This window comes from Saimiri boliviensis, chromosome 4 (genome assembly GCF_048565385.1).
Source record: "Saimiri boliviensis isolate mSaiBol1 chromosome 4, mSaiBol1.pri, whole genome shotgun sequence".
Taxonomy (NCBI): domain Eukaryota; kingdom Metazoa; phylum Chordata; class Mammalia; order Primates; family Cebidae; genus Saimiri; species Saimiri boliviensis.
Genome location: NC_133452.1, coordinates 140,160,071 through 140,175,981, shown reverse-complemented (window position 1 = coordinate 140,175,981; position 15,911 = coordinate 140,160,071). Strand labels below are relative to the sequence as shown.

Below are 15,911 nucleotides of genomic sequence, written 5' to 3'. Positions count from 1 at the left end.
TGACTAATTTTCTGTCATTAATCTTGTTAAATTTTGAGAAGAGGGTTGTAAGATTAGCCTACAACCAGGTGAGAACCAACATCTGCTGCTTGTTGCGGGTGGGTGGGTAATGTTTCAGGCATGGAAATTGTTATTGTAGTCTGTGGTACTGAATTTACATTTTCAGTAAAAATCACAAAAGAAATGTGCTCATGCACATTTCTCTTTTCATTTTACACCGTTTTCTGATGGGTGGGATTTCTGGACTCCGGGCCCTGAGCTGAAGTCTCTGGAGGCTGATCTTAAAGACAGTACCTGAGAAGGAAGGCCTGGCTGCAGGTTCCGGGGGTGGATCGAGCATCCCTACGGCCAGTGTAGCTACTGTAAGGCATTCTTTGGGAGTTTGCCGAGCCTGGGACTGTCTCACTGAGGGAGAGCACATCCCTCCACTCCATCGGTCGTTGGTGATGTACAGAACTCTCCTGTGATGAGCTGTACTTCTAAGAGTTCTATATAGGGCCAACGTCCAGAGAAAGAAAATCGCTGCAGCTCTGTATTTTTCCCTATAGCTAAATTTCACATCTTTCAATGTGCTGTGTTGAGACCAGCCACCTTTGATCCCTGAGATAGATTTAACTCCCACCTCAGCAGCTTGCTGAAGCTTCCTTTGATGTCCATGTAGTGACCAAGCTGAGTAAAATCTGTGACACTGAGTCATGGAAATATAACTTGCCTTCATTCGCCGTCACTCAAAATCCTCGTTCGAACTAGAAAAAGCAGTCATGCTAGAAAACCTGCATAGAAAAGCCAATTTCTGAGTGTAGGCACTATGAGAACTTTCTGGAGGGACTCTAAAGGGACTCACACCTTCAGGAGTATTCACATTCTATTTAGTCATCATAAAGAGATTGGACTTTTTTTTTTTTTTGAGGCAGAGTCTCGCTCTGTTGCCAGGTGCCAGGCTGGAGTGCAGGGGCACGATCTCGGCTCACCGAAACCTCCGCGTCACCTCCCAGGTTCAAGCAATTCTCCTGCCTCAGCCTCCCGAGTAGCTGGGACTACAGGTGCGCACCACAACGCCCAGCTAATTTTATATTTTTAGTAGAGACAGGGTTTCACCATGTTGGCCAGGATGGTCTTGATCTCTTGACCTCGTGATCTGCCCGCCTCGGCCTCCCAAAGTGCTGGGATTACAGGCGTGAGCCACTGCGCCCAGCCGGGACTTTTCATAAAAGCTTCAAGTTACCGTTTAAATGAGGCCTCCTTCTCTTTTTCCTTTCAATTTCTCCCTCTCTATCTCTCTACCTCCCTCCTGGAAATCTGAGTCCTACTATCATTTATATTTCCTAACTTCTAAGGTGCTTAGATTTTTAACCCTTAAAACCAAAATACTGCAACATAAGGTGATGTGTGCCTTTGTTGGAGCAGCCAACTTTTGAATTATTGCCACTAGCAAGATCTAATTTGAACCCTGATGTCATGCTTGGCTGTGTGTCTGAGGCAACCCTCATTCCATTTCATAGGCAGTTGATGCAATTCACTAGGTCACAGGCCCATTTTCATTTTTAACCAAGGGGCTGTTAGATCCTCAAAATAACTGCTGCCTTTATAAGTACCTAAACAGCTGGCACAGTACCTCACACCTCTTAGATGCTCTATAAATGTGCTCTTCGCTCATCTCATTTCCTCTCAGTGCCAAACTAATCAAAGAGAATTGAAAGAGACAGACTCTGAGTGACAGTTAATAAGAACACGTTATTTACAAATGTCTAGGCAAAGATGAAGGCATTGTGCAAATTTATTATATCAATACTGAAGTCAAAGCCTCACAATCATGATTGGAGTTATGTCTGCAGAAAGTTAAATGTAGGCTGGCCCTTGTCCAAACTGGGAGATACGGATGATAGAAGAAGGAAGGCATTCCAGGTGGATGGGAGGGCATGAGAAAAGGCATGGAGGCAGGACCTAGTGCATCATGTGTGGGCGCTGGGCAAGCTGATGAGCGAGGGTGGACCAGCCTTACCACACTGGGGCCATCAGATGCCTGCTCCTACGGTTCCCTCTACTTCCCCAGCCCTTTCCCACTCATTCTTCAGAACTTAGCTTAGGCATCCTCCCTCTGACCAACACCCTGCCTCCAACTAGTCTGTGCCAGGTGCCTGCCTTGTGGCTCTGACAGCATCCTGGCTCTCTGCCATGATTCCTTCTCAAGACTGTGGTGGCCACAGACTACAGGCTCCTTAAGGACAGAGACGTGTCTAGCTTCCACATATTCCTGTCCTTAGCAACTGGCTTAGCTCACTGACTGGCACCTAGTGGGTGTTTGGTAAAGATTTGTGGGGGCAGGAGGAAGGGAGAGGGATAGACACAGTTGTGCAGGCGAAGGAGGTACAGATGCAGGTGGCCCAGAACGTGGCTGAGACTCTGGGGGTGCTTGAGCACTGGGTCATTTTGACACTGCCTCCTTACTGTGGCCCTCCAGGAAGGCCTCCATACATTTTACTTTCCCCCATACAGCAGGAGAAGCTTCATTCTTATCACTGGGGGTGGCTAGTATGCCCCAGGTCGGTTAATATAAATGAAGGCAGCTAGAGCACGTTTAGTGAGCTGTGCGAAGTAGCATGGACACGCCGAGGCTCATTAAAATGCTAGCTCTGCATCAGAAGATCCTTTCACTGTCATTTTCACAGCCGAGGAGAGCCATCTCTGGTCTTGTCTTTTTATTATCATCATCATCATTTTTATTATCTGATCTCTTGAGCTACCCTCAGTAGGCACCACCTCACAAGGCTTTTTGCGTTGAGTTCATCTTCCTAGTCTGACTTTCTAGGGAGGAAGCATAAGAAAAGACTGTTTGAGAGGAGGGCCTCGCTATTAAGTAATTGCTCCGTGCTATTGATAAAAAGAAGAAAGCAAAGGAAGTATTGACCAATTAACTACTCTTACTGAAATTAATGTTTGAGGAGGCCTCCCCACAAAAATGGCAGTGCCCTTTTAAGAGGGTACCACACCCATTCAGCTCAGACTCTATGAAATAGGCATTGTCTGGGCCCAGGGTGGGGCAGCCCAGGAGCCTGACTTGGCAGCCTTGGCTCCAGCACCCCTTCCCCATGTGCCATCTGTAAATTGCTCAGCCCTATAAACTCCTGTTCCTCCATTTATACACTGCAGATTATGCTACTTACCTGTATCTTGGCGTTTGAATTCAGCAAGTAACGTTCATAAGGGCTCCATGACAGAGACATCAGAATAGACGTAGGCGTTAATCTTAGAAGAAGTGCCTTCTACATGAACAGCCATAAAATGGATTTAAATTTCCCTTTTTTTTTTTTTTATTGTTGTCAGTTATTCGTTAACTACAACATAACACCTGGGCTTAGTACTGCCAGAAGCCCCTTACTTAGAATAATTATCATAAATGAAATGGAAGAATTCTAGGTGTAGTTGGAGGCTAACCAGGCTTATTTTCAGTAGCAATGCAAGAGACCATACTGAGCTAAGGTTTTCGTAGATCCAGCGTTTACCCTTTAGACTAGTGCTGTATTTTAAATGTTAGAGTGTGTCTGTGATTAAAACAGTGGTTCCCTGAGCGTAAAAATGGCACCTGTCCTTCTCTCCCCTGTCCCACTAGCAGGTCGCCTTGGTGCCCCTTGGAACATTGCCTCCCCCTGGCCTGTGTGTGTGTGTGTTTTGTTTTTGTTTTTGTTTTTGTTTTTAAGACAGAGTCTCGCTCTGTTGCCCAGGCTGGAGTGCAGTAGCACAATCATGGCTGACAGCAACCCCCCAGGTTCAAGCGATCCTCCCACCTCTGCCTCCCAAGTAGTTGGGACAACAGGTGCACACCACCATGCCCAGCTAATTTTTGTGTTTGGAGACCTTGCATGGTTTCACCACATTGCCCCAGCTGGTCTCGAGCTCCTGGCTTCAAGTAATTCACCTGCCTCTGCTTCTCAAAGTGCTGGGATTACTTTGGGAGCCACTACACCTAGCCCCTGGCCCTCCTTTGAGGCTCTCTCTCATCTTTTACAGATGCTCCCTTCAGGATCAGGGTCCCTCCAGTCACTGCCTGGCCTCTCTCTTCCCCTGCTCTACCAAAAGGCGTCAAGGAGCCAGCTCAACACACAGCCTCACTCCATCCATTCAGCTCCCAACACCCTATCCAAGTAGCTTTCTCTGATGTGCCCAGGGCCCTGTTTGAGTCCCTGCATCCTCCTGACATCCTGCCCATCAACTGTGAAGTTTGGCAGTACTGACCGGCCTCCCCCCTGGGCTGCTGAGGTCATGTATGCCACCTTGGCCTGCCTCTTCCCAGGGTTGCCTGCTCTGTCTTCTCTGCATATTTCATCTGCCCACCCTCTCCGTGGCTTCTGTGGTAGGTCAGGACCTGGAACGTTGATGATGCCAAAGATGTCAGCCCCTCCCCATCCAGAAGCAGGGTGACAGGGGAATCCTGCAAGGAAGTGCTGGGTCTGTAGGGGAGCTAGTGGGACTGAATACCCATCCCTGGGGCAGAGCTCAGGCTGGGCTGTGCTGAGGCCTGTCTTTTTCAGTGCAATGTAGAGGTGCCTGTAGGGAGGGGTTTCGTCACTCACAGTCTGCTACTTACAAAGCTCACATTTGTAATTCCTTTTTCCCTTCTTTATTGTTTTGCAGTTACCCCAGCACCCTAGTCCTCTAATCATTCTACAGGAATTCTCACAAATCCCTGCTGTCGCCTGCCCTCTGCTTCTTCCTGCCCCTTTCCCTGGCTAGGCACATCTGCTAGGCAATGTTCTGTGCTCTGCTGTTTGGGGTGCTCTGTAGGCCCTTTCCAACATGCAGAAATGTTTGTTGTTCTGCTGTGGCACACTGTCTTATTAAAGATAATTATTTGTTTCCTGAAATTCTGTTGCACTGTATTACAATTATTTTGGCATTTATCTCCATGTTTCCAAATAACATGTCGTCATTGATTTTACCCTTCTAGACTTTATCTCTTGGCCTCCTCTTATTCAAAACAAGAGTTTTGTTCCCTTTTTTCCCCCCTTGACCCATCCCTCCATCCTCTTAATACTCAATCGTTACATTTTAATTTTGGGGGTCAGGTCAATATTTAGTGATACATTACCATGACTGATGAATGTTATTCATTCCAGTAAACTACATTTATTTTATCTTTTCTGTATAATTGTCATTTGTTTACCATACAGCTAAGAGATGTCTTCTTTCTCTGTTCTATTCATTTTCTATGTACTTATCACTAACTTTACCCCATATTCTGCCCCAGCTATGGAAATCGCCTCTCTAGGCTCTCAAACCCCCAGTTGGGCTGTTGGTCACATCTTCCTGAGGCAGTCCTAGAGCCTCTGACCTGACCCCGAGTGGACTGGCAGAAGGTGGAACCCCACTGTGTCACTTCATTCTCCTCTGGAGGGCTCTCTTAGCAGCTCTCCTGCAGGGAGCCCCTATTTCCTGACATCTTCAACACTACCTGGTTTGGAAAAGCAAAATTATTATTAGTTTCCTGAGAAGGATGCATGGGAAACAAATATTTTGTGACCAAATATATCTGAAAATACCTTTCGTCCATCCTCAAAATTGATAATGTTGCTGGTATATATTTCTAGATTGGAAATCAGTTTCCTTCAGGACTTTGAAGGAGCTACTCCATTGCCTGTTAATTTACAGTGTCACCATGGGAAACCAAGAGCCATTCTGACTCCCAGTCCCATCTGTCCCCTCTGGAAAGTGGTTCAGCCCTTCTCTTGGTCCTAGTGGTTTGAAACTTGATGTGAGGTGGGTCTAGACACGTCCATTATTTGGGGATGCCCTCTCCATTTTTTCTGTACTCTCTTTCTGGGAATCCTATTATAATGACTGCCCTGAGGCATTCTCATGTTTTTATCTTCCTTATTCTGGCTTTTCATATCTACCTCTTTTTGCTCTACTTTCTGGCAAATTTCCTCAACTATATCTTCAAAATCTTCTCTTGAATTATGAATTTCTATTATTCGTTTTCAAGTTCTAAAATCCTGTGTTTCAAATAGTTTCTTTTTATGTAGTATCCTGTTCTTGTTTGTGTGATATCTTTCCAGATCTCTCTGTCTGAGGATATTAAAGATGGTATATGTGGGGATTTTCTTGTTTTATTTTGTTCTTAATTCTCTTCCCTCTGCTTGTTCTATTTCCTCCAAGTTGCTTTTTTTCTAGTTTGTTTTAATTTCTATTTTTTATATATGTGATTTTCCCTTATATATTTCCTGTCTGGTAATACTTGGTTTTCTGCTTCTTTAAAAGTAGGGGGCCTAAAAATTTCTTGTGAGTTTTCAGAGCATAGTTGGAGCTCGTTGGCTATTTTATTATAAGAGGACTTGATAGAGCCTTTTAGTTGGAGAATCTCTGATGCCCAGAGGAGCCTCCTTAGTGTCCTCACTGGAAGGAAATAGGCCTGACTGCCAGCCCACAGAGCTAGGTGGCGGGCCTCAGCGTTTAGCATGCATACATTTACCTGATTTCCCCCATCTTCAGCATGGTGACCCACTCTTCACTGAGCATTCAGTCCAGCCACCTTCTGCTCCAGGGAGGGTGAGGCAGTGAGTGGCCAAGCAGTGCGGAATCGGGTTGGGGATTGGGCCCCAGACTGCTGCCCATAGAGACTTGCAATCAGGCCTCACTTCCTGAGCATTTGGGGGCTTCTGCAAGTGTAAATTGGGGCCATTCTCAGCTCTCCCACAGTTGCTTTAGGAGACTCTTCTAGGGCTTCTGCTAAGTCCTTTAACACTCATCCATCTGCTTTCCAGCTTCCAGAATTGATTTCTCACATCTCTTTCCTGCCCTCTTAGCTCATGTGAGTTTATTCCTTTTTTGAAAGGGGTCTGGGGAAGGAGCAAAAGTGTGTGAAAACCACCATCTTTATCCACAAGCTAATGCTTCCTCCAGGCCTGCCTTATGGCATTGACTAAATTTGAGCTCCTGCGGCTTCCTACTCTAATTAAATACCCTAATTAAATAGCTTTTCTTCAGAATAATTCCTGAGAGCTTTTATGATATTTAGGTCCCCACAAGGAGTGTGTCGCCCGCCTCCCACTTAGGTCCAGTAACCCCCAAAACTTGACTCGTGGTTGACTTTGCTTTTGTTGTTCCTTCAAAGGAACGCCTGGCTGAGTAGATTCTAATAGCACTTTATCTTGCCTTATTGTCCTTGATTCTGTAATTCTTCAGGGCTTCCTATTGCTATTTAGTGCTTATTAGGAGCAACAATTTATTTTAAAAATTTAATTATACAGGATCCCTGCTTGGTGAGCTGTTGCTGTAAGTTAGTGGATAGTAATTCTTGTTAATTAACCGAATCCTCTCTGTCAAGCCACTGTCATTTCATTAACATTGCAGCTCTGCTTTGAGTCATAACATTGCTTGTTAGGACATGTTAGCTGTTACCTTTTACTTGTTAATACAAGTGTTTCATGTATTGTTGTAACTGAATGTTTTTTGGCACTTGGCCGAAACTTTTGCTTACTGCCCTCATTCAGACCTGGTGCAAATTAGAAAGTAGTTTTGCCAGCTCAATTCAGCTTTGAGCCATTTCCTGATTACATTTGCTTCTTCAATGTAACAATATTAATTGTAGAGGGCAATGCCATGCCCTTAGAGACTGTTTTGACTGTAGACAGCATTTGCAAGATGGAAGTTCAGCAGACAGTGTTCAGACCAAGAAAGTTGTGCAAGGGAGCTGGTGCCTCTGAGCGCCAAAGTAGCACCAGACCCAAGTCTGACTTTCAGGCTGTATTTAATAAACCCCTTAGAGAGCAAATGTTTCTCCTTCAGCCTTTTCCCATTTTCAGCTAGTGTTACAAATCCCAAATGTTAGTCTATGACCAGCAAAGCAATCAAAGAGAATCAGTAGTAGACACTAAAATTCAAGCAGTCTAGCCGTGCAGCCCACTGCTATAAACAGGAATTAAATGCTTCCTTCAACTGAGGGTGAGGCGATACCATTAACCTGATTGGCCGAAGCAGGAGTGGACAAGTGTGGCCTGCAGATGAAATCCCAGTGAGGGCCATTTTTTTTTTTTTTTTTTTTTTTTTACTGTCCTGGAGGTAAGAACAGGTTTTAAAGAAGAAAATGAGGAAGAAAAATAGGAGGAAGAAGAAACAGAAAAAGAAGGAGGAGAAAGGTTAAATATGTAACAGAGACTAATGAGATCTGTAAAGCTTTAAGTATTTACTATCTGGGTCTTCACAGAAACAGTTTGTAGACCCCACTAAAGTCTAAAGACCCCTCAGACATGGCCTCAGTCCTTTCCTGACTCACATGCTGCCTCCCAAATCAGGAAAAGCTCTCCAAGTCTTTACCAGGGCTTTGTCGATTTAAATATGCGTGTGTTTGTGTGTGATTTTTTTTTTAATTGAATTATAAATTGACTTGAATCACCAGTTCTCATGTTTGTGGCATTTGAGGAGATTTACCAGAAGAAGGACAGTGGAATGTCTGTGTGCACGTAAGTCAGCATGGCCCATCACAGACCGAATCCCCAGCTACAGTGAAAAATCAGTCAGCAAAATTGAAAATGGTATTTCTGTTAACTCTTTGACTTGGTGGGAGATACATCACACAAGTATCTGCTGAACTTGTTTCTCTTTGCGAAGTATGAAATGTGAACAAAAATAGTTAGAACATGCCTGTGAAATACAAATATACTTTCATCTGCTGAAAGCCTAACCAAAAATTTTTAAAAAGGTTCTACTTAAGCAATTAACTTTAGAATTGGATTGTAAATTTTTTTAAAAATCATGCCTTAGGTCCTCCCTTCCTGTGGATGTTAGCTAAGATTTGATCTTTATCCAAAGGAGATATATGAGGGTCATCATACCTTTAGGTTCTGTTTTAAACACTTTCAATCTCCATGTTCCAAAACATCCACTTGCCATTTCCCGGTGAATTTTCCACAAACTTAACTCTGATCCTACCTACCAATTCCCTTGCTTTGAAATTGAAAATTGATCTAATCAACATCAAGATCCGCCAAATTGATCTAATCAACATTAAGAAATAAATTGAAACAAATTACCAAATATCCCTTTTTGAGTTAATTAATATAAAATTCCTGAGGAAATGACCAGTTGTACAGTTGTTGTACATTATTTAACATATTGTGCCATATAATTCCCTCTGTTGTAGGACAGTTTTCACATTTGCCTTGAGTCCAAAGGCATACTAACAGATTATTCCTCCAGCAGTGAAATATTTCCCCTTTGCTACCAAGAAGTGATTTGCCAGAACATTCAGATGATTCATCAGAAATAAGGCTTCTGAGACCAGTTTATGTCTTTAATTCTCAACCTATTCCAAAATACAACTGGGATCAACATTTAATGTTCATTTCCAGTGGTGCCTGTGGCTTACATAGTCAAGTAACTAATTTTGTCTTCCCCATTGTGACTCTGACCCAGAGAGCATACAGAATTGTTGTGTTCACAGTATTCATCTCCAGCTCATAATGAAACTGGTTCTAAGGATAAACAGTAAAGTCAAACGTGTCATACTTGTTCATTACTTTTGTTTTTTTGCAAAAAATTTCATATGTAAAAATAATAACTCAAATTATATAATATTACAGAAATCCAGAGGTTAACATTAAGTGAGTGGCTTGATTTATAAAAAATGAGAACATAAAATGGATAAGTAGAATTTTAGCGAGAAGCTAATCTCGACACATATGAGCTCATCCTGCATAGTGTGGACTCAAGGAGTTGCTCCTGGGATCCTTACTACTGTCAGTTGTGGATGTTCGGGGAAGGAAACTTCTATGCAAACAGTATCCTAGCTAGGTCAGAGGAGGTTATAGGAAAGTAATATTGATACACCCTCTCTCAGCAGGAAACGAACAATTAGTTGTGTACTTTTTGGAGATTTAATCATCTGAGACTTGTTAAGGAGGCCCACCATTGACTGGGGAGGGCAGGAGAACTTGTATGTGATCCAGGGATGCATTGAATGCTTAATTAGGGTATAAAACTTATTCCTAAATGGAGTGCATTGAATTAACACTGAATATCCCCAAAATTACAAAAAAATAAAGGGAGAGGACAAAAGACATTAATTATTTTATAATAACTGACTATATGAAACTTATTCCTAAATGGAGTGCATTGAATTAACACTGAATATCCCCAAAATTACAAAAAAATAAAGGGAGAGGACAAAAGACATTAATTATTTTATAATAACTGACTTGATCTAGAATGGTCTAGAGAAATACAAAAATCTTTGAAATCCCTAAAAGTTGCCCAATTTTATTTTCTGGCTAATCTGTTTATTTCTGAAGTCTCACTTCTGAATTCATCATGATTTTCTTAAAAAGAAAAGGGAAAAAACCATGCCCTTTGAAAACAGATCTCGGAAGGCTTTGAAAGTCCAGGTTGAGCATCAGCCTGTGCTGCTGTAGTTAACGAGCTTATGTGCTCCTGCAGGGAGAGGGCTGGGGCATCCTAATGTGCTAGCATGGCCAAATGCTCCCAAGCAATTAGGAGCTGATTCAGTGTTTATCTTCTTTACAGGTGGGAAGGAAAGAATGAAAATGAAGTGGGCAGATGTAAAGAGACCGGCAAAGTTCACGTGACTGTGGATCTCAAGTACTACCGGCCAACTGAAGTGGTAAGGACTCTCTGGCCACCCAGTGGGTGGCCACATTTGGCTGGCTGGCTGGGAAAATGTGCTCACGAAATGCCTGCTGCCAGCCTTTGGAGCTGTAAGTTCAGCTCCCTGGCATCCGTCAGCACGCATTTCCTAAATCAGAACACAGTGGATTAAATTTGAGATTATCATTCTCACCACAAACTTCATTGCTCTATAAAGGAAAATAAGAGTTAAACCCACCCAAAGAAATCATTGATTTCAAAAATGGAATTTCACATCACAAGCAGATCTCGTCATATTGGTCTCCTATTCTAATGGCTGGTCCTGATAACATACAGGATGCCTGATTTCAGAATGCCTTCCCAGACCTTCAAGATATCTGGGACCTGGACGGGCTGCTTGCTTCTCCAGCTGTGTCTGTGTCCTGTACTCATACACGAGTACACACTTGCACACTACACCATAAATTGTCTCCCCTGCATTTTTTAGACTCAGCTCAGGTACCACCCTGTCCATGAAGCCTTTTCTGGCCAATATATCACTATCGCTGAAATTCCCTTTCACTCCTTTCTTTGTATCTGAATTATATAATAAAATTATGTTATGATTCTATTATAGTACCTACTATAACTCACTATAATCATTTGTTTACATGTCTTTCTCTCTTTACCAAATTGTGAATTCTTTGAGGATAGGGACTTTAAAAAGATATCTTAAGGCTAGGTGCAGTGGTTCATGCCTATAATCCCAGCACTTTGGGAGGTAAAGGCGGGCATATCACCTGAAGTCAGGAGTTTGAGACCAACATGGAGAAACTCCATCTCTACTAAAAATACAAAATTAGCCGGGCATGGTGGCGCATGCCTGTAATTCCAGCTACTTGGGAGACAGGCATGAGAATTGTTGAACCCAGAAGACAGAGGTTGCAGTGAGCTAAGATCGTGCCATTGTACTTCAGCCTGGGCAACAAGAGCGAAACTCCATCCTAAAAAAAAAACAAAAAACGAGGCTATAACAAGATAGGTACTTAATACATACTGACTGATTGCTAGATGGATGGGTGAATTTCTAAATACAGACATTCCTGTGTTAAAAAATGGTTGTTAGCATTCATCTGTGCACCCAGTGTTTGGTTTATATGGGTCTCTGTTTCCTGCCAACATTTATGCCATATTTGGAATGGGACGTCATGTTGCCCCAGGTGAAAGAAAACACTAAAATTCATCAAGTTTCTGTGAGATCACAGATTAAAAGTCACAGGTGCATGGATTACAACCCAGATCTGACCAAGTCTAATGTCCAAGCTTTTAACTTTACAACCCACTGTTCAATAATAAGCTTTTCTATTTGTATTGATGCAAAAAAGATAGAAGCACAATAATTAATTATAAATTATTAAAGCCTATTTTTTTCAATTATCTTACTCCCTAATTTCATAATGATTTTTTTCATTTTCAAAACATTTAAATATATCCTTAGTAATGAAAAAGATTGTTTTAATGCTGACCCCTAAAAATATTTTCTCTGTTAAACACAAATAAGAAAAAAAGGCAAAAGAAATTTGTCTAATACACTGTAATTGCTTTAAGAAAATAAAAATACACAATTTGAACATACTTGAATACACACACAAAATGTTCAATGTCCTAAGGAATCACTATAAATATTTTATAGATATTTCACTGCATGATTTTGAAATTACCATTTACATAAGACTGTATTTAACAAATTATTAACAGTTATCAGAATCTTATAGTCTACTTAATAAATAATATGCATTTAAAAATTAAAAAATAAAAAAAAAAAAATACATCCTCCTTTCCTAAATTTAGAAAGCTGCCTAACTTGCTGTTATTGCTTTAATGTGGTCCACCCTCACCATGGAGACAAAAGTCAACATATGAAATATACCTAAAGATGATAGAAAGCATCATCTTTAGAGAGAAACATTCGTATGGGATAGTTGCCTCGTGAACATTCACTGTGAAAATTGAATTTTTTTGAGCCTGTTTTCCCTATGTTCTGAACCAAATTCCTATCTGTTGTACAAACTTGGAGAGATTAGGAAAACCCAAGTGAGGAGAGACCGAAAGTGAGTCAGTCATCTTTTACCACTCTTTAAAATGTCCTGTTTCAGACAGAAGGAAAAAACTGTATTTCATCCAGTCTACACACAGGAGGAAACAGAAAGGAAAGGAAGTAACCAGTGCTTGGGAGAGGTAGGGCTGTGGAGTTGTGCATTGTCTGGACGAAGGGCGTGGCCGGGGCGCTGACACAGTGAACAATTGTTCCCGGTGCTAATGGAGAGTGGGTGTGCCTAGGAGAGGATGTGTACTGGCCCTCAGGGAGGAAGATGCCAGCCACGCTGTGCTGACGTAGCAAGGATTGCCGGCTGGAGCCCTGAGCTGTGTTGCCATTTGTCTCTCTGGCCTGGTAAGGTGCGACAGATGTCAGTTGTCTGGAACGTTGCACAGATCACATATTTGGGCAAATGCATTTCTGTCTCCACAAACAAAAATGGCCATCTCGGAGAAGGAAATTTACTAAGCCAACAGAAACCTCAATTTTCACAACTTAAATGTGGTTCTTTCCCTCTCTGACACCAAAATAGTTTCAAAAGCTAGGAAGTCATTAAGAATAGCTTGTCTGTCATTCTTACTTAAGCAAGGTGTGGGATTGATAAGGACACAGAACAAAAGAATTCACTGAACAGGAAAAGGACCCTCGTACTAACAAGACTGTTCTTGAATCCGCATCGACCCTCTTTCCTGCTGTGACCGACACCGCATCCCTCCCGTTTCTTTTGTTCATTCAAATGCTATCATCATACCTGTTCTGCAGCTCTGTTGACACTAGCATTCTTTGAATATAAGAGTGGTGTCTGATTTCATAAGCTTGCTTTATTTTTCCACTGATCTAGCTCTCTCCTGAGCTTCCCTTTACTGTCCAATTTGGAATCTTGAACTACATTTCATCTTTCTAAGCCTCTAGGCTGCATTAATTTCATTCACTCCACTTCAACTTAATACTCCACTGGGTAAGCTTTTCTTGTATGTTAAGACTAAACTTTTAACCTCATTCCTCAGAACAACAAGTTTTCCTAAAACTTGGATCAACTTGACAGCCTCCTGTTGAGTTGCCTTAGGGGTGAGAATATTCTTCCAGTTGAAAGGTAACCAGAACTGGAGACTACATTGTAAATAACCTTTTACTTAGGTGTGAGGCCCCAACAACCAAGAGTCTACAGTCATTTTGTATGAGTCCTGAAATGCACCAAGCTTCTCCAAGGTTTATCCACACTCAGCTTGGGGTAGATGTGGAATTTTCTCACATCTAAACTGTATCTTTCCCTTCTCAGGTTCTCAGTCCATCCTGCACATGCCAAAGGCTTCTTCTTATTCTTCCTATGGTCTGTTAAAGTGCTTTCACTGATCAGCTTAGGTCATCTATCCCCCAGGATCTCCTGCGCAGAGGAACACTCAAACCAATAACTGCATCTTAGAATCATTTCAGAATGACTGATAGGAGAAAAAAATACCATAAAGAAAATTTGAAAAAAAAAAAAAAAAAAAAAAAAAAAAAAAAAAGGTGGTGAGGACACATCAGTTCTAAGAACACTAATTTCCTACAAGACTAGAGGAAAACAGAGCTTAATATTGTGTTTTAAATAACACTCAGAATGGTCTTAAGAATGGCCCTTTCAGCAAAGGCAGGTACTAGTCCCAAAGAGGCCACTAGTGATTCCAAAGAGGGCATAGTAACACACGTACCGGTAATTTCTTTTCCTCATTGATTTAGTGCCTCAAAACCTTAAATATCACTTTTGTACCAATGTGAAGTTTTGAAAGCTCCAGCAGCCAATTAGAGCTCAATTGAGCAATATTTTTTGCTACTCTGCCTACAGAGGTTTGTTACCACAGAGCTTGATCCTAGAAATTAGACTTCAAATTTTCCATCACTCCTGAATTCTGGTATTGGTTGATAATAACATTACTATTTGAGTTCTGTGCCACTTAAGACCTCTGTCTTGTGTATAGTTTTCTGTACATGCATACATTGACGCACAGATTTATTGCATTGTATATTCATTCTTGGAGAGGAAGTGGTATTATGCTTAAATGTCAGCCTGCTGGCCACACTGCCGGAGTTTGAAACATGTCGATGACTAGCTGTGTGACCTTAGGCAAGTTCCTTAACTTCTCAGTGCCTCTGTTCCCTCATCTTTAAAAATGAGATTAGTAATAGTAATTTTTTCAAAGAATTATTGGAGAATTAGCAGAGTCAGTTATGCAGAGTACCTATTAGTACAGTGTCTGGCACAGAGTAAATATCCAGTGTTATTGTTGTTCTTAATCATTTATTCATTCACTGAATATTTATCAAATACTGTGCTAGACCCTAGGAGTACAATGATGAACAAAACGGATACAGTTCCCACCCTTGTGGAGATTGCAGATGCAGAAATGATAGCAGTTCCTGGAATCCAGGATCTTTGAAGAAGTAGAATGGCATTATTAGTGAATTATGTAGACTAATCAGCCAAAAATAGATAACAAAACATATGTGAAGCTTCTAGCAAACATTTGAAAAAAAAATTGGGAAAAAAGTAGTGAGGACACATCAGGTCTCATGCATTTTTTTAAATGCTTGTTTTTTAAAGGCATTTCTGATCCTCTTCTGAAAGTTCAGTAGCTATTCAGTAATACAGAAATACTGTGTAAATATGAGAAAATTGCTATCGACCTATTAATGTATATAAAATAACTACAAATGTATCTTCTTCTTATTTGAGAATTTTTAACTTAAAAAATTTACAAAGAATTAATGAAGTATTCATCCTAATGTGCCAAAATTTTAACCACATCAAATGATCAATACACTAAAGAGGCAAAACAAACAAACAAAAGCAAAGATAATTTTTCAGTCAAATAAACAAAAAGTCCCTTTTTTTCTGCAGAGCATCATAGGAAGTGGTGTAAGGGGACACATTCACAGACCCAAATCAAGTATTTTTCATGAAAAGTATCTTGGCTTTATTTAACTCTACTAGCTGATGTTTACTAAATTTTTTTCCTTGCTTCATTTGTCTTTAACGTTCGTTTTTCTTCCCATTGTATTTTTAGTCTCCTCAGTTGTGAATGGTTTTTATTTACTTAGATATCTGATATTTATTCCTAATCTTTATAGATATCAGGATAAAAATCATGGGTTAAAACCTAGAACTAAGAAAGCAATAACTTCAAAGAAGTCCAACAAGCTAGTTAAAACAACACCTTCCTCCAGTATAAACATGTGGCCTGTTTCTAATCAAATTACC

The 15,911-nt window shown here is 41.2% G+C and overlaps 1 protein-coding gene across 1 annotated transcript in view; it reads left to right on the top strand.

Moving 5' to 3' along the window:
* GMDS (GDP-mannose 4,6-dehydratase) overlaps positions 1-15,911 on the top strand; it is a 632,017-nt gene that overhangs the window by 521,163 nt on the left and 94,943 nt on the right. The window contains exon 9 of the mRNA XM_003927401.4: positions 10,516-10,612. Coding sequence (XP_003927450.1) covers positions 10,516-10,612 — 97 coding nt within the window. The remainder of the gene's footprint in view (positions 1-10,515; positions 10,613-15,911) is intronic.